Raw genomic sequence first — 22,604 nt, forward strand, 5'->3', positions numbered from 1 at the left:
AAACAGTTTCTACATTCTCTCTTCCTCCCAGTATCTATCTGTCTCTATGGTTACATGGAAATGAATCTCTTATAAGACTTAACATTTGAAACAAACCATTTTAGTATTTTGTATTTCGATTGAAACAAGAAGGAGTATAGAGATAACCCAATCAATGTTTTTTCAAAAACATCTTGTTTGGCTTTCTAAAGAATTTTTAAATGCAGGTTGATGATGATGGTTTAATCACTTAAGTCCTGTCCAGACTCCTGCAACACCATGGACTGTAGCCCACCAGGCTCCTCTGTCCATGGCATTTCCCAGGCAAGAATACTGGAGTGGGTTGCCATCTCCTTACTTCCGGGATCTTTCCTGACCCAGGATTGAACCCACGTCTCCTGCATTGCAGGCAGATTCTTTACTGCTGAGCCACTAGGGAAGTCCTTAAATGCAGGTTAAATATACTTAAAGGTTTTAAAATATAGTGGATCAAACTAAAATGAAGATGGGTGAGATGCCTTCTGTACATTGTGAGATGGCAAAATGGAGAGCAGGCTCGATAAACTGCTTAGAGGTGTGAGCATAGGCGCAACATTTTTATGAACGTACTTATGTGTGGAACTTGATCTAGAAAGCAGTTCTTGAGCTATCTATGCCCACATGTTGCTTGGAAAGTCCTTGGGTACCCCTGGCATAGGCACCTGGTGGTACTCAAGACTGATACCTGCAGTGCCGAGACACACCAAGATAGGCAACTCTGCACTATTCCAGCAAATAAATCTTGGTTGCATACTGTGTAGCAGTTAAGCTGTAAAGTGACAGTGTCCCAATTTAGAACATTAATACTCTGGATATGTATATAACATAAAAAAAAACTCATGTGATGGAGAGGGTAGTAGGGCAGGGGGGAATATGCATAAAAATAAGCTGAAGATAAAAAGGACTTTATCAGTTCAAGATAGCATGTAAGTATTAAAATCTTTGTACCTGGTATTTTAAATTCCCCTAAAGTGTGTGAGAAAAAGTTCCTCTGTGGGAGGGATATTCTGACTAAGTTGGTAGTGAAAGGATGGAAAGTATGGATTAATGAAAGTGCCAGTGAGCACACTCATTATGCCACATAAAAACAGGATGCAAAGTCAATTTCTGCCATTAAAGCCTATTTTCTGTATTTCAGAACTGGAGTTTTTGTTATGTTTTCTTAGGGCCAAGATTGGGACTCCCTGGGGGTAGGTTAGGAGCAATGCCCAAATATCCCAGATACCAAGATTATCCAAAGTTCTTTAAAATACATAACATGAACATCCTTTCACATTATCAGTGTTATAGACCCAGATGCTGGGTTCTTAATAGTTTTTATTCAAGCAGCAATACTAGAAACTGAAAAAGATCATTGTAACAATTCCTTGATTTAGGAAAAAATACCTATTAAAAGGCATCTCAGTAGATGATACTTAACGTTTGATTGCAGAACTCGAGTGTCTTGCAACCATACTTTTCCTTTGGTCATCACTTAATCAGAAAAAATACTCGTCCCAGTTCAAACAGCACCTTACAAATAAAAAGAAGTATGACATATCACTGGCACAAACCTAAGATGACTTTTCTGATTGTGATTCATGAAAAATGCTCCTGGAATAAGAACAACTTTGTTATTGCACATCTGAGGCACAGGCGCGTGCTGCTGGGCTGCATGTTACACATTTATAGTGAGAACTCTCTAAATGCCATCTCTTAGAATGAGGGAATTTCCTGGCAATCCAGTGGTTACAATTTGGCACTTTGACTGCTGTGGCCCGTTTTCAGTCCCTGGTCAGGGAACTAAGATCCCACAAGCCACGCAGCACAGCCAGATAAAATGTGGAACTTTTCCAAAAATCATACTTTAATGCATTTTCAAAATATTACCGCAGTCACTTGTAACTTGCCTCATTTGCAGACAGACAAGTATTTAGGACAAAGTCATGTTCTTTCCTGCTGTTATCTTCTGTTCAGTTGCTTTCATAAAAGTTTTAACTTACCTCTATGGTAATAAGGATGACAATCATCCACTCCAGGCGGAGTGTCCTCTTCTCCGTCAGGTGATTCCGCATCAGATCTGTTAGCTCCATGCAGTGCTGAAGCTTTTCATTCATGACCTACAGCAGTAAAAATCCAAGAAAGTACCCTGTGTATTTAAATGAACTCACTGAAGATAACAGTTGCCTGCTTCAAATTTCCGAGTTTCAAATAGGTATGCGGTGAGCCCTTCAATTCTTGCTCCTCGGCTCTCTCCAAAGGCAAACTGCCAGAGCTACCTGTCTCCTTTCTGTGAATCCACCGGGACATTTTGTAATGCACAAATGTGACTGCAAAAAATAGGTGGCATATCAAAGCTCTTATATTCGTTAAGATTTTGATGGAAGATCTAAAAGTTTTTGGAGTCCTAGTTTTTCATCATTGCCCTTGGTAAATTTTAAGCAGTTAAAAGAAAACTTGAAATACGATTCTTTTAGTATGGCCTGAAGATGGCAAAAACAATGATTACCGTCTGCAATATTAAAACTGTTCTTAAGTCCCACTGTCAGAAATTCCCGAACACAAAACTTGACCTGCTACCCATCGCCGCTAGATGGCACTGCTCTTAACGCTTAACTGCAGACGCTCTAGGTTTGCCTTCTGATATCCTACAAGCTATTTGAGGGTCACAGGAAACAGACTCTTGTATTAAAGACTTGAATGTGACCACTGACAAGGTATACTTCCTTAATCTCTCTGTATCTCACCTTCCTTTGGAAATTACAGAGTCTGGAAGACAAATTTTTAAAACTAGTTTCTGGATTCCCCTTGATAATTTCTGAGGTATGTATGCCGAGAGTGCAGGTATGTTCGGTGGAAATTCGAGGCACATCACAGATGCATGTCTGGGTTGACTGACATGTGCTAGTGCGCCATTTTTACCACGATTTTGCACTGAACATTAAACTGTGAGAGCGAACCCCAGAGCAGGAAATGGCAATCCACTCCAGTATTCTTGCCTGCAAAATTCCATGGAAAGAGGCCTGGTGAGCTTCAGTCCATGGGGTCACAAAGAGGAGGACGGGACAGCACTGTGACAGTGAACACCTGGAGCCACACTGGTAACACGTGTTTGCCCACTCCTCCAGACTCCATGGGCACCTTGCAGTTGCCACTTTGTATAAATGTTTATAACAGCGCTGCCTCCTTCCTCTTCCTATTGCTACCGGCTGCCTGATCTTGGTCTATAAATATGCTCAGCCTTAGGCTTGCTTCTCTTTTCAAAATGCTGACCCAACCCTCTTCGATTTTCCTTCAACTCTGACTGAAGACATTTTCTTCTTCCACTTCCTCAGCACCCAATTTAGCCCTTAGAAGTTGTAGATATTACCTCAACTCCCCTGAAACTTCCAGATGTCTCATGAGTAACTTTAACACCCTTTCTTGGTTAGATTACAAGACCTCAATTAACTCAAGTGTTTGACAACACCTGGAAACAAGCTTCCTTTTGGCTCTTCTCCTCTAGGGACCAAATTCTGCCTCCGACATTGTATTCTGAGACTTCGTGGGCCTCCCCTTGAGTGTGGATGACAGTTCCCAGAGTCCTGATCTTGTGCCTCCTGTCTTCCAGCTCTTCACTCTCTCTGATTGTGCCCAGATGGTCTGTGGAGATGTCTCCTGGACTTGGGTGTTTCCATCCCACCATCACTGCTTCTGTGGTACACATGAGCCAACTGCATTCAAGTCAAAGACTTAGAAATTCTGGTTATTTCAGAAGGAAAGTATCATTGCCAAAAAATGGAAAATCTGCATGATGTGAAATGGTATTGGCTGCATAAAGTGGAGCCTGATGCTTGGGAAAGTGTGAGCTTACACATCAGAGGGCCAGTCAAGAGCCATGAAAGCCAAACTAGAGCGTTTCTTTTCAACATGGAACACAAGTGTTACTTGCTTTCATGCTTACATGTTATTTCAGGATCCATATGTTACCTAAGTTCATCTCTTATACAAGTGTATGTATCCCACATTTTAAGAAAGACTGATTTAAGAAAAACTTTTGATAAATGGTTAATCCCGATTTCTCCTCTGCCCGAATTTCTTGCTTTACTGTTATTTCTTTGGATGCTGGAGACAAACATCTTTATTAAACATATCACCAAAATTTTGGCAAACATTTCAAAACCTGTTTGTAAACACAATGCTTCCCTTTTAAACTGCTCTGCCCGAATTTCTGTCTATAAAACACCATCTTATTGGTTTCCTTCTTGCATCTTCAATTTAGCATTTCTCAAACTACAATTTTTTAAAAAGTAGCATTAACTCTTTATTTTGACCACACTAGGTCTTTGTGGCAGCGCTCAGACTTGCTTCAGTTTGAGCGTGTGCATAGCCTTCTCTTGTTGGCAGAACACGGGCTCAGTTGCTGTATCACGTGGGCTTACTTGCCCTGCAACATGTAGGATCTTAGCTCCCTGACCAGGTATCAAACCTGTGCCCCCTGCAGAGGAAACTCAAGTCTTAACCACCGGACCTCTAGGGAAGTCCTTTAGCTTCTAAAGAAAAAGTGGACTTCCAGGGACCGCTGGTAATATGGGTGGAATGGTTTGTTCCCTCAAATTCATGCTGAAAGCCTAGCTAACCTCCAGTGTGATGGTATCCAGAGATGAGGTCTTTGGGGGTAGTGATTAAGTTTAGATGGAGTTTAACTTTGCCAACAAAGGTCCATCTAGTCAAGGCTATGGTTTTTCCAGTGGTCACATATGGGTGTGAGAGTTGGACTGTGAAGAAGGCTGAGCGCCGAAGAATTGATGCTTTTGAACTGTGGTGTTGGAGAAGACTCTTGAGAGTCCCTTGGACTGCAAGGAGATCCAACCAGTCCATTCTGAAGGAGATCAGCCCTGGGATTTCTTTGGAAGGAATGATGCTGAAGCTGAAACTCCAGTAGTTTGGCCACCTCATGCGAAGAGCTGACTCACTGGAAAAGACTGATGCTGGGAGGATTGGGGGCAGGAGGAGAAGGGGACGACAGAGGATGAGATGGCTGGATGGCATCACTGACTCGATGGACGTGAGTCTGAGTGAACCCCGGGAGATGGTGATATACAGGGAGGCCTGGTGTGCTGTGATTCATGGGGTCGCAAAGAGTCGGACACGACTGAGCGACTGAACTGAACTGAAATTAACAACCTTGTAAGAAGAGGCAGACGCACTAAGATGTGCTCTCTCCTTGCCTCAAGAAACTACACTGGGAAGGTGGGAAGGGGGTTCTTACCAGGAACCAAACCTGTACACTTCACTAGATCAGTACAACGTAGTGCATGAACTGCTGCCCCTAAGAAAGTGTTAGTCGCTCAGTCGTATCTGACTTTGCAACCCCAAAGACTGTAGCTCTCCAGGCTCCTCTGTCCATAGGATTCTCCAGGCAATAACACTGGAGTGGGTTGCCATTCCCTTCTCCAGAGGATCTTCCCGACCCAGGGATCGAACCTGGGTCTCCCTCATTGCAGGCAGATTCTTTACCATCTGAGCTACCAGGGAAGCCCCCAAGGAATGCGAACAAAGTACTGCAGAAGCAGAGAGGCAGGTGGTGCCAAATTTAAACATACTTTTATTTTTATCCTTTAGGACACTACCCGAATTATTTTCCACTTATTTACAGCACTGATTAAGTGCAATGCATACATTCTCCTGGGTACTTGGTTAAGGATTCAGAAATCAGCATTATAGCTGCACAGAGCTCACGTAAATTTTTTTTTCTTAAAAATACCACAGAATGGACATGTTCCAGGACTCTTCCAGTAGTGGGACTGAGGGGACCCTGCCCACCTGCTCCTGGGCTGCAGGGTTGACTTTCCTACACTGGGCATGGAGGAAGCCTAGCCACTCGGAGGAGCACCGTCCCTGGTGAGTCCCATGTGCCCTCTTAGGATATCCACTCCGGCTGCTTGGTGAAGACGCAGTGGCACTTTCTCCAGGGTTCCCCTTCCTGCTTGGCTCTGTCATCTTCTTCCAGCTAGTTGATTTCGTCACTGCACATCTACGTGCATGATTGATCCTGTGTTGAGATTTCTCATCTTCAGCTGTGACTTTCACGTTGAATGTAGTGCTCATCCCAAATTCCTAAAAGACATTCCTTTCTGCTGCTCCTCTGGGCCACACACGCAGGATGCTTCCTGCTCGAACCACCTTCATTGTTAGTGACCGTGATCCGAGGCTTTCTCCTGTACTCCTGTCCACAAGGGACATGCGAAGGACACCGCAGGCATCAATATCAAAGGATGCCACGATGTGAGGAAGGAAACAGAATGAAGGGCTGGGTTCACACTTGCCATGCAGCTGGTTTATCTTAGTTATTGCTCAGCAACTGTTACTAACCCAACTCAGCACTACAGGCTGGTTACCAGTAAAGGTCTACATTTGCTTGGTGGCAATAATCTGTACACTTCATCCCAACAGTCAGGGTTCCACCAAACATCTTCATTCCAAGAGGACAAGGGGAGACATCTAAGAGCCGTAACTCTTGAGCACTTTCAGATTCGTCCCCAGTTAAGTACCGCTGCTCAGCAAGGTTGATGCTTTTGTTTAATGTCATTAAAGAATTCTCAGAAGAGGCTTTATTTCCAAATTTTCCTTGAGGCATAATTTACATACAATAATGTCTCTATTCTAAGAATATACAGTTTGAAGACTTCTGACAGATATACAACCATGGAAGTACTGAAGTGACATTGCCATCACCCCAAATCCCTGTGCCCCTTTGAAATCTACGGCTCCAGGGAACCACTGGTCTATTTTCTGTAACTACAAGTTGGTCTTTCTAGAATTTCCTGTAAATATAGTAGCATGTATTCTGCTGTGTCTAGATTCTTCTCACTCAGCATAATGATCCTGATATTCATCCACGCTATTGCATGGATCGGTAACTGTTTTCTACTGCTGAGTGGTATTCCATTGTATGGCTACCCCACAGTTGCTTTATCCATTCACCTATTAGTGGCCGTTTCACTGTTTTCAGTTTTTGGCTTTTATGACTAAAGCTGCTATGAAGATGCAGGTACAAATCAATGTGAGCACATATGTTTTCATTTCTCGTGAGTAAATACTCAGGATCAAATCGTTGGATCATACAGTAACACAATTAAATTTCTGAGGAACTGCCGGGCTGTTGTGGAAAGCAGTTGTACCAATGTATATTCTCTCAAGTCACGTATGAAACCTCCATTTGCTCCACATCCCTACTGACACGTGGGATTGTCAGTCCTTTTAATTGTAGTCATCCTAATGTGTGTCTAGTGACAGCGCACTGGACATTTAGTTTGCACTTCCCTGACAGACAATAACACTGAGCATCTTCTCACATTCACTTGACCGTTCACATATTTTGAGATGTCAAATCTTTTTGCCCATTTGAAAACCCGAGTTGTCTTTTTGAGCGGAAAGAATTCCAGACCAGTCTTTTGTCAGCTTATATGTAGAGAATATTTCCTTCCAACCTGTGGGAGGAAATATTCTCAATATATCTGTGATCTGCCTTTTCATATTTATTTTTTAATTAAAAAATATTTATTTATTTGGCTGCACCTGGACTTAGCTGGGGCATGCGGGATTATCAGTCTTCATCGAGGCAAGAGGGACTTTCAGCTGCAGCATGCAAACTCTTAGTTGTAGCATGTGGAATCAAGTTCCTTGACCAGGGATCCAACCCAGACCCCCGCATGGGCAGCATGGAGTCTTAGCCACTGGCCCACCAGGGAAGCCTCTGCCCTTCATATTCGAAAGAGTGTCCTTCAAAGACCAGTAGTTTTAGTTTTGATTAAGTTCAACTTATCAAATTCTTTCTGTAAGGTTCATGATTTTTTTTTTTGTCCTAACAAATTTTTGCCTTCCCCAAGGTCATGAGGCCTTTTTCCCTATATTTTCTTCCTGAGCTTTTATAATTTTACCTTTTATATTTAAAAGTCTCTAATTCATTTAGAAATGGTATAAAGAAAGACTAGGGCTCATTTTTTTTTTTTTAACATGGCTATCCAATTGTTCTAGCACCATTTGTTGAAAAGATTAGGAAAAAAGAGAAGAGCGCCTCAAAGACTCATTGGCGTATAACTAAAGATTTGAGATTACCAGAGATAGAACAGATTTTTGAAACCATGAAGGCCCGAAGAAAGTGGGACAGGAATTTTTAGGTGTTGAAAGAAAAGAATTGTCACTTGGAATCCTTCATCTAGGGAAAAAAAGATCCTCCAGGAATGAAGGGGAAGTCTAGATATTCTGAGATGAAGAAAAACTGAAGAGACTATGCTTTCGCAGACTTACCCTGAAAGAATGGCTAAAGAATGTTCTTGCAATAGAGAGCAAACAATAGAAAAAGCAATCTTAGAACTCACTGAAGAAAAAAAAAAAGAACAAAGGAAAGAACAAAACATGGGTAAATATGAGAGAATTTCCTTCTCCTCTTGAGTCTTCTGAATTATGCTGGTGGTCAAAGCAAAAACTGAAACATTGATGAAGTTCTCAAAGTGAAGAGCAGAGGGATATACATGTCGTACAGTTTCCCTACTTGATTTAATCTGGCGAAATGTCGAAAAGAGTGGATTGTGATAAAGGTATGCATAATGGATTACCTACAGCAACCACCAAATATCTATGCAGTGAGACATACTAAAAAACGATACAGATGAATCAAAATGGAATCCCCTCCAAATGTCTAGGTAGCTCATAGGAAGGCAGGGCTTGATATAGACAATGACTTGGAGGGATCTCAAGGGTGTTATACTCATTGAAAAAAGCCCATTTTAGAAGACACACAGTAAGGTTCTATTTATATAACAATCCCCAAATGACAAAATTACAGAGCTGGGGAATAGATTAGTCACTGCCCAGGGTTAGGAATGGTGGGCGAGGGACGGTGGTGTTACTGTAAGGAGACAAGGCAGATCTTTGTGGTCACAGGACAGACCTGTATCCAGACCTTGTGGTTACCTGGATCTACACGTGATTAAACGTCGCAGAACTACGTGCGCACATGACACCAACGTCCAGTGTGTTTCCTACTCTCCACCCCCGTGGGGCTTACCTCCATCATGACCACCTCCACCCATGTCCATCATTCCATCAGCTGCCTCTCTCAACTTTGCTCCCATGCTTCTAAATGCTCCTGAAACCGTTCTAACTGGCTGTTCTCTTGCTACTGTACTCTCCACATATCTCAAACGTGGCTCCTCCTCCTCCCCCCAACCTTTCTACGTCTGCCATCTTTCTACCTGTTGCCCACAGCAAACACCGGTCATCCTTACTCTTCTCTCTCCCTGGCCTCCCCATACCGACCACTTCATCTGTCTTAAAGGATTCTTTTTAAAAAGTTTCATTCTTATTCTCGCTGTTGCCAGTAAAGTTCTGGACCTCCCAAACTCTTGCTTGAAACTTGATGAGAAACCTCCTACTGGATTACTAGGCCTCCAGACTCTCACCAATCTTACTGAGCCTCTAGAGTAAAATTCAGAATATCCTTTGATGTGAAAGCTGAAAACTGTCTGTACACAGGAGAGTGGGAAATCTAGAGATCTGTCCAGAAGTCAAAAGAGACATTTCTTCAAAAGCAATTAGACATGTTTACTTAATTAAAAAATTCTCTTCACACTGTCATACAACTTAGAGGTGACACTGTGTCTTTCTCTCTCAGTAGAAGTGCAAAATACATACCTTAACTCTACGAGCAATGCTGAGGAACCGACAAGTTTTATCGTAAAGTTCTTCCAGATTTTCTCTGTCCCAGTAGAAATCAGGAGCAATCAAGAAGTCTGAACTCAAGTTTATACGGTGTCTTAAAAAAAGGAAAATCATAACTTTTAATTTGTATCTTGAATTAAAAAATCATGGTCTCTATTTTCTTTTTTGAAGGTATTTATTCATTGATTGGAGTGTAGTTAATTTACAATGTTGTGTTAGTTTTAAGTGTACAGCAGTGATTCAATTATACATACATAGATATCTCTCTCTCTCTCTATATATATATATATATTCTCTTTCAGTTCTTTTCCATTATAGGTTATTACAAGATATTGAGTATAGTTCCTATGCTACACAGTAGGAGCTTGTTGTTTCCCTATTTTATATACAGCAGTGTGCATATGTTATTCCCAAACTCCCTAATTTATCTCCCCCATCCCCACTGGTAACCACAAGTTTTCTATGTCTGTGAATTTATTTCTGTTTTGTAAATATGTTTAATTTCTTATTTGTATGGCATGTTATAAAAAGTTTTGAATGCTGATTCTTACAATACTTCTGAGAAACATGTAAATAAAAAAATTTCATCTGCAACCAAATTAATTCAATATTTACACTGACAGTTATGAAGCAGATAAAAGAAAACCCAATGTAAAAAATTTTGAAGCTTCTTTTTTCATTCAAGTTCGTGACACATGCACGCATGGGTGTGTGTGGATAGGTATTCACATGACTACTGGTTTCCTCAGTATCCTTCCAGTGTTTGATCAAACACTGGATAAGCAAATTCTCTCTCTTTCTACCCTTTTACATATGAAGCCTGAGCTTGTTTTTAAAAGAAAATTTACATTGTAGAAGTAACACATAAATAGTTTTTCACTATAAAAAAGAAAAACCCTGGAGAAGAACTCAGAAAACCCTGGTAGGCCCTTTACCCTAACACCACAACTCAATTCCTTTAGGCCCTGCCAACACCCTGCTGTTGTCCTTCAGGATCTGCTTCTTTGCACACATGGGCACACACACCTACATGTCTGGTAGTATGTATACACATCAAGAGGCATATGAATATTTATGCTATTTGTCTACAAGTGGGATTAGACCACATCTGTAATTTATGACTTAATTTCTCACCCGATATAACCTGCCACATTTCTACTATATCTCTTTATAGACTCACCATATTCCTTTGAATAACACATAAGCACTCATTGTAAAAAGAAGAAAACTTAGGATAAGAACAGTAAGGCTCTATAGAAACTATTCACAAACCTAAACATATTTAGTCCTAATTTCTGAGTTTTGATATAGTAATTCACTATACGGAATTCTGCTCACATCATTAAGAGCAGAGGAGAGAGAAGTCTCTGTATCCCACTTCTTAGCAAGCTCGAGGCTTTAGATGGGCTGCAGGATGCTCCTGACATAGGGTTTTTATTTTTGTTGGTGTCCTGAGTTGGGGTCCCTGAGCTATGAGGAAGGCATGGGTGATGGAACGCTGGCCCACTTCTCCTCGCCAGGCCAAGTTTTAATATCTAAGGAAAATGTGGAACAACAACCCTTAGGTATACTACTGACAACAAACCCCAGTCTCTCATCCCACACATGGAAGGGCTGAAGCACCAAGAAGGCTGCCTAGTGAGAAAAACAGCAAGATTCAGGATGTTTCACTCCATAAATCCTGGGAAAACTACAAGAATAAAATAAACTGAAGGCCTTTTAATTTAACTTAATTTTAAATGATGCACTATTGTACTTCATCAGTTTTAAGACACTGTTCTTCCCATTTTTAACATCTCTGAAAACACAGGCATCTTTAAAAGTGATGATGTCTTACAGGTGGCAAGTGTGACTCAGCTGTCATTGTCTTAGACAACTTACTTCCCTCATGTTTTCCTTTTTATCTATGCCTGGGAATACACAAAATGTGATAAATCTACATCTAAATAAGACTAAAAGAGCTGTTTCAGGAAGCGCAAAAGTAAAATTGTGGTAAAAAAGCATTGTCTCATATGCTAGCTGGTAGCATTTTCACTTTCCTATGGCATCTTATGGTGTCTCAGAGTCAGCGAAAGATGATACATCACTTTTCTGTAGCTATTCGGTCTATTTAGAGTTCTGATGCAGTGACAGACTTGTACTGAGAATTCCCATTGTTCAAATTCTAGAATGTGTCTTTCCACCTCCGGAGAACACCTACTGTGCTCTCCAACGGAGGTTTATTGTAGATTAATTGTGGTCTCTCTTGCACAGGCAGAATTTCTTCCAGTAAAGTCCTAACACAGCCCAGCTGCTTCTAATGGGTCAGAGTTGTTCACGCTTATAACAAATGAAATAAAAACAGCTGCAATTCCCATGAAGGTACAAATGCTTGCTCTTTACTATACAGGGATATTTTCTGCTGATTGTTAAATATACGAAGTGTATCACTTACAGAGAAAATTTTACCTTAGGGCAAAGAGTTCACCCATTTTCTGCATAACTTCTTCATGAGATAGTTTCACTTTCTTCCCAGCTTTTAAAGCCTATTTGGGAGGGGGAGAAATAGATACATACATACACACGTGTCCCTTCTCACTAGCATGTTCTATGATGTACATTCCTAATCTCTTATTGAGAAACCAGGGGCTCTTTTCCCAAGTATGACTATTCCTCCATAGTAAAAACAAAGTTAATTACAGTAGGCATGATTTTTAACACATGTAGTTTGAAATTCTGATATAACTATAGATGCATTTTTCATGCTACTACTTTTCTCAGAACTTGTCAAAACATTTGTTTCTTTAATTGAGAAAAGTGGTCACAATTTCCTTGACGGGAAACATTTCATTTTATTTCCTTTCAATTCAGTTACATTAAAAATATTATACCATTAGAGAAAGCTAATTTGAATTTTGGCTTCCCAGGTGGCTCAGTGATGAAGAATCTGCCTGCTAATTCAGGAGACACAGGTTTGATTCCTGGGTTGGGAAGATCCTCTGGAGGAGGAAAGGGCTACCCACTCCAGTATTCTTGCCTGAAAAATTTCTCAGATCGAGGAGCCTGGTGGGCAACAAGTCCATGGAGTCACAAACACACAAAATTTGAATTTTAAATTTTAAAAGGTTTCTTACTTTATCATTTTACATGTAACTGGTTTTTTTTCCTGCTTAAATTCAGTGTAGCTTTCTTACCATTCATTACTGGTTTGTTGTACTTCTAAATTCATCATTATAGTGTGAAATTTGTATTTTTCCCCAATAGAACTCAATCTTCAAAAACAAGCATAAAATTAGTATAATACCTCTGGAATCGACTGAATAGATTCAACAAATTTATCCAGTGATGCTTCCCAGATAGCAAGTTTCACTAGAGAAAAAAGATTAACGATGGAACATTTATCATCACATTTCTACAAAATGCAAAACTGCAAGTACCTTCACTGCCATTTAACAATAGTTTAAGAAGCAGATATCCAAAAAATATGAAACTGACATTTTAGAACAGTTACTTATTATATTACAGAAGAGGGCACTACGTAGAAAAAGCTAGAAGACAGTGAGTCAGTTTCCAAGCTCTGCTGGCAGATCAAAGCTACTCTGGGTAAAATCCCTGATTTTCTCATACCACATCTCAGAGGCCCAGAGGAAGAGCTACGCCCTGGAATGAAGGGTGGCTCTGTAGCTGGGGCAGGAACCAGACTCTCCTAGCCTTCCCTTCCGCTCCTCCGGGCAGCAGGTACAGCTCAGAAGTCCCAAAGCCTCCTGGCTGGTATGCACAGGCCATCTGAGCAGCCTGGTATAGACTAGTGGCAGGAACCTTTCTTGGAGAACTTCCACAGTTTCATACAGGTGTACGGATCTATCCGGAAAAACTGAGAGCCACTGTGACCCTCTGTCCCATTATTGTGAAAAACCAGGGTGTACTTTTCTACAAAGAGGCCTGTGCCCAATCAGACAAGGCTGAGCTTTCTCTGCCTGGATTAGAGACAGCCTAAGACCATCAGTCTCAGACAGAAGCAGAGAGAACAAAGGGAGTGATGATAACAACAGCAACAACAATAATATAAAAGTATTCTTGGACAGGTAAGTGTTATCAATACAATTAATTGTAGCAATTAATTAACTGTATACAATTAACTGTAGCATGGATACTGTATTTTATACTCTATACTAGATATATATTCTTTTGGAATAAAAAAAGGAGGAATTATAAGGCTTTGCTGAAGTACTCTGAAAATATGACAAAGTCTACTAAATCCTTTAACTTCCTGGATGAAATGAACACTACGTGATACCTTCTCTGATAAGTAGCAGTAACTTACCTGAAAGGCAAAGGGCATTTGAGAAAGCAAATTTCTCTAGAATGGTGTCATCTAAATCCAGCTCTGAATTTAACCGGATTTCCCCTCTGTGAAGTTTTGACTGCCCCCTAAGGAAAAAAGAAAAAGCATTTTCTAAATCTTGAAAAGTACTTTCTCTCTTCTGAAAAAGTCACCTTATAATCTTTTGAGAGGTCATTTTGGCAACTTGTATCAAGTCTCACAAATGTTCTCATACCCTATGATCCAAGTAATTCCACTTCTAGGAATTTATCCTAAGGAAATAATGAAAGATGCAAAGAAAGATCTGTGTACAGAAAACTTTTTATGGTCAAATGTTTAATAGTAAGAAATCAGGAAAGAAACTGAGTGTGCAAGGAGAACGGTTCATCTACAGGAATTCAGCACAAAAGTAAACAAGCGTGTTTTGAAAGGATATTAGTAGAAAAGGGAAAATGGTTCCAATAGTTTGCTAAGTGAAGAAATGCTGAATATATAACTACACACAGTATGATCTAAAATGACGCTAATGTGGCGGGGATGCAGAGGGAGACTGGGAAGTTATGAAAAATTAAGATGTATATGTAGACAATTCTGGAATGACTGGGGAGGTAGGGAAGGAAGGGAATTTGGGGATATAAGCATCATAAGCAAAGAGGAAAGGGACAGGCCAAACCTTCACAAGAGATGTGAGACCAGAAGAGATGGACAAAGGGAGCTGGATGAGGAGGGAGGGAGGGGGCAGAATCCGCTCTAACAGCCTCAGGTTGGGGAGAAACAAGACACGACAAAGAGGGCAGGGCTGATGAGACGCTTATGAAGGAGCTCGGCCCACACAGAGTGAGACAGAGGCACCTGGGTCACAGGCAGGACTCACAGCCCCACCGCGTTGGTGGAGGCGAGGATGGTCTCTTCTGATGAAACCAAATCTCTGGCTCCAGGACTGAGTCAAGGACTTGAATCTCTAGAGACTGTGAGATGGGTGTGCGTGTGTGCACACCTACAGGTCGGTGGGGGACAATGCCTAGTAAGTCACAGTGCGGTCTGGAGGCAGACTATGGGCGGGGAACTGATGGGAAACGTGACCACAAGGCCACAAATAAAATGAGCAACAATTCTACTGGCTCCTCATCTGTCATGTCCCCAGCTCGCACCATCGCTTTCTTCTGCACCCACCGTGGACCTGGGTCCTCACTCATGAGTCAGGTGCCTGGTGTCTCTGAAGCTCACCCAAAAGCTAGCTCACCGCAATCCCGGCAACTGTGTCAGATTAAATGATATAGGAAAGCTCATCACTGGCAGTTGGCACTTGGCTCTTAGCCCATCTCCTCTTTCTATAGCTGGTGTCTCTTCCAGATTTCCCTAAAGCTCTGATTGCGTCACTTCCTTTCTCAGCACCAAGACTTTCCGGCCCCTACTCTCACATTCCACCAGGTAGGTACCTCCTTGAGAATAAAGACCTTTCAATCCTGTTCCCACTGCCTGCTCTCTCCACCCTAACATCTCTCCTGATTTCTGCGCCCTTGCTGGGACAGGAAAACCAGCCAGGATGCTGTCTCCCCATAGCTTTGACCTAAGCAGGTACAGCAGGCCCCCACTTCTTACAGGCACCTCCATTCCTGTGAGTGGTTCCCTTAGAGCATCCCTTCATTATACTTAATACTTTTTAATGCTCGAAATCAACAGGAAAAAAGCAAAAAGAATTTACTTAAGAAAAAAACGTTACTAGAATAGTTTGACAGGTTCATTCTGACGAAAGCACACTACTTTTTACTGATTTCGGCTATTTAGGAAACATTATTTTGGGGTTATACTATCTACTTGTTTTAATTCATGGGTAGCCTGAGAAGTTAAAAAATTGTCCACTAATATTAATTGCTTTGGCCTTCTGTTTGCATTAATAGCTTTTTTCCTCAAAATTTGTCTCCAAATTCATAAAGACCTGATCTTCTCTACTGCCTTCCCTAGGTATTTCAAGTGCCTGTTTTGTAAATTTGACAAAAAAGGTGCTTACTCTGTTTTTGTGTAGTTAAGCTCTTCATTTTCCCAGTGAACCAATGCAATTTCATAGGGCTGAATTTCATGTTTTTCTAGAACTTGCATCACCTGCTTCATCTAGAAGAAAAGGAAGATTAACCTGAAATTATCCTGACCCCCTCAGTGATGGTTATAACATTTTAAAAATTACATTAAAAAAAAAAATTACATTTAATGATGTTTGTTTTGTTCTTCAGGTTTTAAGGAAAAAGCAAACTCACAGTGACGCTAAACTAACTGGAAGGATACATCCATTTGTTGTTACATTTGGAAAACACAGGGGACCTTAAAGAGGAAAACAGAAACAACCATTTTCCCATAGCCCAGAGGAAACCATAGCAACATTATGGCTTGTTTTCTTTAAACTGTCACACACACACACAAAATGTTTAAGTAAAACACCTGTAAAAATTTAAACAACACAGAGTTATAGAAAGTGATAATCTCTCTATTCTCCTGCATTCCTAATCCCCGAAGGTAATCCTAATTAAACTTGGTGTATATCCTTCCAGACATCCCCCTACATGTAAATATATGTATGTTTAGTTTGCTTTTTATATAAATGGGATGGTACTGTACATACATTTTCAATGCTATATCCTGAACGGAGGAACCACAACTGATTTAACCATTCTAAATGTCCATTCATGGGGGACTTTTTGCTCCTCTCCACTAACACAGTGTCACATGCACCAGCCTGATGCGTGTATCTTCAGGGCCTGTGGAAATATTTCTTCAGGATTTGTTAGATCAAAAGACACACACGCTTGCAACCGTGGCACGCAGGATGTCCACTCTTCACTGTGGCACACGGGATCGACAGTTACAGCATGTGGAATCTTTCTCTTTTTAGTTGTGGCAGGCGGGATTTCCAATTTTAGAATCCAAAGATTTACGAAAGCATTCTTAAAAAATTACTGAGTACTGTCAGCCTTTTACATCTTTGCAACTTCAAATAGCCCATTTGGGTTAGTTTTTCTTCCGTCTATTGCTCGTCTCTGCTTCCTTTTCTCCAGGAAACCACTCCGCAGTCTCTTTCTTCCCACCCCCTATGCGTGTGGGTACCTCCTTTTAGTAAAGCTGGGATTGTATGAAGCACACTTTTAGTACAGCTCTGGTGTTGTATCGGTTATGGTTTGTAAGCTGCTCTTTTAATTTAACTGTATCATGTGCTGCGCTGTGCTTAGTCGCTCAATCTTGTCCAGCTCTTTGAGACCCCACGGACTGTAGCCCGCCAGGCTCCTCTGTCCATGGGGATTCTCCAGGCAAGAATACAGGAGTGGGTTACCATGCCCTCCTCCAGGGGCTCTTCCCAACCCCGGGATTGAACTCGGGTCTCCCGCATTTCAGGTGGATTCTTTACCATCTGAGCCACCAGGGAAGCCCACCAGGCAATCCTCAGAAACAGGCTTTTTTCCCCACATGACTTTTAAGCGCTAGACTCTACCCGATGGACAGTAGATTTTATTCTACAGATCTACTTAACAAGCTTTCTCTTATTATGTGTTTTGGTTATTTCTCATTTTTGCTATTGTAAATAATGTGTTGAACATTTCCATATAGCATTCATCACCTATAATATGATTATTTTCTTTGGATAACTTTCTAGATGTAAAATTGCTGAGTTAAATATAAAGTTTTGATGTGTATTACCAAATGGCCCCTGAAAAGGCTGTATTAAACAAATCCTGATTGGGATATTAAAGAAGTGAATTCCAGTGAGTGAAAATGTTCTAGAAAACTTGATCTTGATCTAAAATAAAACTCAGGGCAGCCAGCTTCCAGTTAACTGTGTGAACACTACTCACTTGTAGGCTATCATGTGAGAAGTACACTTCTATCTGCAGTGTAGCTAGGATTCTTCTGATTCCCCACATATCAGTGTGTGCCCAGAGAATAGAAAATGTAGGCAACCTGTAGTCAAAATGACAATTTTGGAAGATGACAGTGTTAGGATCAACATCACGTAACGCTGAGCAAAGAAACTGAAGACTACCTGTCATTTTATCATCCAACGGCTCAGGTTATTGAAGGCTAATTAATAATTTATTCTCAGAAAACTAAGTTTTAATACTTTTGCACTTTATTTATACTTACAGTTTGGTCTTTCACATTCCAGAACACAGCAGCTCCTTCCCTGATTTAAAAGAATAAACTTAGTTAAAGGTGGAATACATTCTTCAGGGCCACACACAGAGCCACGCTTTAGGTAGCTTCTAGAATGTACCTAGAATGCAATCTAAAAAAATATGATTTATTATGGATTTGACATGATGACCCCTGAATGGATATGATAAACAAAAGCTATTTTTTGAACTTTTGATTAAAAAACTTGACCCCTCAAAAATTCATGGATTTCTCAAGTGGTTTGCCAAGTAAGTATTATTGTAATACTACATTATTTCACGTATCTAGGTTGTTTCATAACTTGATTCAATTTTTTTAAAAAATTCTAAATTCTTTATTTTGTGTTGGGGTATAGCCGATTAACAAACAATGCTGGGATAGTTTCAGGTGGACAGCAAAGGGACTTGGCCAGACATATACATCAGTAACATCTTACGGAAAAACCCCAAAGAACTTCTTGGCCAACCCAATAAAAAGAACTCCCTGGCCAAATTCTTGGCAATCTGAGTTCTACGAGTTACACAGGATCTACGTGGGTGCACACTGGAGGGACACCGTTTGTACACGACTAGCAAAGCTGAACGAGAAAATGAAAGGAGGAGAGACGGCAGAGGAAACACCCCAGCTCCGGGAGAAGGTGTGAGGCAGGCATGCGAAGTTGCAGAATAAAGAGGTAGAGGTGTGAGTGGCTGTGGTTGAGGGCGGGTAGGGGGGCACTCGGGTCAAAGCTGGCAAGAGACAACCCTGGAAGGAACTTCGTGCTGTGATCAGGAGTTTGGTCACATTCTGTGGAATTTTAAGCAGGGTAGTGTAGTGATCAGAATCACCTACTGTCAAATTATCCTGCCTACAGACAGACAGACAGACAGACAGACAGACAGGTGGTGGGGTAAGAAGACAGGCAGTGAGACCAGGCAGTGAGTGAGCTGTGGCAGAAGGCCAGTGTAGGGTCTCAGGACGCTGACTGGAGAAGGTATTGAAGCAACCAGAGCACTAGCTCAGAGAAGCACCTCCAGGCAGACGAGGGGTCGCAGGAACTGCACAGTATGGGGCTCAAGCCCTGTGTGACTGCGTGTAACTAACAGGCACCCGAAACAGGCCTGGTCCAAACTGAGAGCTGCGGTGAGTGGAAAACACTTAGGAAGAAAAGGAGAATATAAATCTCATCAATCGTGGACTGGTTACATGTAGAAATGAAAATAGTTTTGATATGCTGGATTATATAAAATGCACCAGTAAAGTTAATTTTAGGTAATATATGATGCTCTTATTAGTGCTATTCAAAATTAAAACTCATCTTTTTTTTTAAATTAAAGATGTGGCTATTAAACAATGTATCATTACATACGTGGCTTGCACTTGTGGCCTGCACTGTATTTCTACTGGATGGTGCTGATCTAGGGGACTTCAGAAATCCAAATTCCTCACTCGAGTCAAAAGGGATGTGATTCTACTCAGACTAAATGCTGAACCTGATTGTGAATCACCCACAGACACAAAGACAGGGCTGCCAGTTATCAGCAATTGTAAGAACTAAGACCATAGAAACTTCACCAAAGTCTGTATTCTTATGGATGCTCCATGTATTTCTGTCCTGCCACCTATCAGTCCTTTGACTGTGGGTAATTCACTTCAATCCTCTGACCCTTGGTTTCTTCGGCTGCAAGGTGGGGAATGGGGTGGGGAAAGGCCCTCTTCCAGTGTTGTGAGGGTAACATTAGATGATTTCAAATGGTTTCTACCATCATCACCATGCCTACTCAGCTGCTCCAGAGTATCTGGTGTTAAAACAACCTTTAGAGAAAAGGAATGCATGTATGTGAGGCAGGGTCCCAGGCTGAAGTCTCTGGAGAGGTAAGGTGGTCTAAAACTTTAGCTGAAGAGTTTCAGAGGGAGAAGAAAGAAAAGGAAGAAAATGGCAAGGAAGAAAAGACAGCAGGGCAGGTAGCATGTATACCTGCGAAGGGGCCCTGAAGCTGAATGGGAAATACCATACTTACATGTTCTCAGTAAGTGAAAACCCAGATTTATATATAAAGATAAGCACACTCCAAGTTACCCGAGTGGGCCTCTGTTGATGACTGCAACCTGAGCCTCCTTCAGCCTCTTGCTCTCAGGCAGGCCAGATGTGGGGAAAGCCATCGGTTCCCTCAATCCCTGCATCCTGCAGAGCCCCATTTTTTCCAACAGTGGTTCCTGACTTCAGCCTTGTCCAAGACTCTCTTCTGATCACATGTGAAGTGCGCCCTTTGCTGTCATGAATCATGCATGGTATAAATGACTTGCACAGATGATACAAAGATGACACAGTGCTGAAAGTTAACTTAGAACACAAGGAATGAAAAATCCCTGATATCTTCCCTGGGGCAGGGGGGTGGAATTCTTTATAAGAGGATTTACCAGCAGATGCCTAAAACTAACAAACTCTCCTATTCAAGTAACAGCCAAAGGATAAATTTTAATCACAAATCCTGAACACATTTACTGCTAAGAGACGAGGTATACCTGCATCTTTAAGGACCACATTACCTGGCCACACAGCCCACCTCCCACTGCGGTTGCTCTCCTGTCTTACCTGAAGAAGAATATTGTACCAGGATCACCTTCTTTTGCAGAATTTTCCACACCCATCACCAGAATGTTTGCTGCATCTGTGATGAAAGAGCAAAAAGCTATGTCACAAGGTGACACAAGGTTTAAGGGTCACCTTTAACAAAGTGCTGGTGATCATTTCTTCACACGCCATGGAGGGCTCTGCAACACAGTCACACTTTCTACCAAGGTTTCTGAAAGTATTTAACATGATGAAATGAGAAGACCACAGGAAATTACTTGAACAAAATATTCAACAACTTGTGACACTATTATTCGAGCTATTTAAAACTCATTCTTGCCCATTTTGATTCAGTAATCACTAGTCCAGTTGATAATTATTAAAGTCTCAGCAGTACGACTATGGCTCAAGAACTTGGGAGCGGGGTGAAGGAGGGATGGATTGGGAGCCTGGGGTTAGCAGATGCAAACTATTCTATAGAGAAGGAATAAAGAACAAGGTCCTACCAAATAACACAGGGAACTATGTCCAATATCCTAAGATAAATCATAATAGAAAAAGAATATAAAATGGAATCACTTTGCTCTACAGCTGAAATTAACACACTGAAAATCAACTGTACTTCAATTTAAAAAGAATTGAACTTTTTATAAATAATTTAAAATAAAAGTTGAAGAGCAATTAATACATTCTCTTCCTTTAACTATAATTTTATTAATAATATAATTTTAATAGTCTCAAACTGCTCATTCTGCTGAATTTTAAATTATATTGTAGAAAGTGTGGAAAATGGAAAACACACAGAGACAAAGATACCTGCCATTTTAAAACATTTAATTTCAAAGTCAATCATGAGAACTACCACAGCAGTCATCGGTAGCTTATTAAAATATTTTAACATTTTAAACATATACATATATAAATATTCACCAATAGTTACTTTGTACATTATTTTAGTATTTATTATAAATAAATATTCTATCATAAATTATAAATAACACATTAATTTATCAATCAATATACATACTAATATTAACATGCAAATTACTGTATAATTTCTTAGCCTAAACTTAGGCTCCTCATTAGAGTTCCTGATAGAGGTCAGGGAATGGAAGATTCAGGTAGAGACCAAATCCTAAACATTGGTGCACTCACACTTCCCTGAGTACTGATACTACATCGATGGATGGAGGGCAAGGTTCACACGTACAGTGGAGACCACCACAAATGAAACAGGCAAGGTCCAGGGCAGTGGCATGGTGTGAGAAGCCACGTCTGTGATGCACGCGACCACACTGCTGACAGCCTCTGCAATCAGCCAAGAAGACCCCAGGGCAAGTTTTCATCTTGGGGGCCCTGGACACAGCTGTTTTCCTAAGTCAACTGTATTTCCTTCTGCCACCAAATAGTCTGGTCAGATCATCAAGGCCAAAAAGCACAATGACATTTCAACTGTTTCTTACAGGGTCAGTGACTTTCAAAATTTTTCTCTGTAGCAGCAAGGTTTTCCACCTACTATTTTTGCTACTTTGAGGTCAATTCATGGATCTTCTAAAGTGTTCCAAGTCACTTATTTTTTCATGTATTTCTCAAGAAGTGTTCCTCACACTACCCTACAACCCTCAGTTTAATTCTCCTTTTAAACATTGTGTTTATCTTTTAACTAATTCTGTTAGTTTTAAATATTTCTATCAATTTTATGGTTCTTCTATAATACTGATAACTTTTAAATGTGACAGAAATAAAGTGGCATGGCCTTTGATCATCCCAAATAATGATCCTATAAATAAAGCTGAATAAACCATACTGATTTTAATCTTTGTCATCTGCATAAAGAGATTTAACACCCCTTTTATGATACAGTTGTTTAAACTGAAAATGAAA

General features: G+C 40.8%; 1 protein-coding gene across 1 annotated transcript in view; it reads right to left on the minus strand.

The window, feature by feature from the left end:
• Window positions 1–1,419: 1,419 nt before the first annotated feature.
• RMND1 (required for meiotic nuclear division 1 homolog) overlaps window positions 1,420–22,604 on the minus strand; it is a 33,518-nt gene continuing 12,333 nt past the window's right edge. The window contains exons 4-12 of the mRNA XM_052645940.1: window positions 20,742–20,817; window positions 18,137–18,176; window positions 16,017–16,117; window positions 14,006–14,112; window positions 12,986–13,050; window positions 12,151–12,227; window positions 9,676–9,796; window positions 2,001–2,117; window positions 1,420–1,530 (exon numbers count right to left, since the gene is read on the minus strand). Of these exons, the coding sequence (XP_052501900.1) occupies window positions 1,489–1,530; window positions 2,001–2,117; window positions 9,676–9,796; window positions 12,151–12,227; window positions 12,986–13,050; window positions 14,006–14,112; window positions 16,017–16,117; window positions 18,137–18,176; window positions 20,742–20,817 (746 nt within the window). The 3' untranslated portion in view covers window positions 1,420–1,488. The remainder of the gene's footprint in view (window positions 1,531–2,000; window positions 2,118–9,675; window positions 9,797–12,150; window positions 12,228–12,985; window positions 13,051–14,005; window positions 14,113–16,016; window positions 16,118–18,136; window positions 18,177–20,741; window positions 20,818–22,604) is intronic.

Source organism: Budorcas taxicolor, chromosome 9 (assembly GCF_023091745.1).
Source record: "Budorcas taxicolor isolate Tak-1 chromosome 9, Takin1.1, whole genome shotgun sequence".
Lineage (NCBI taxonomy): Eukaryota > Metazoa > Chordata > Mammalia > Artiodactyla > Bovidae > Budorcas > Budorcas taxicolor.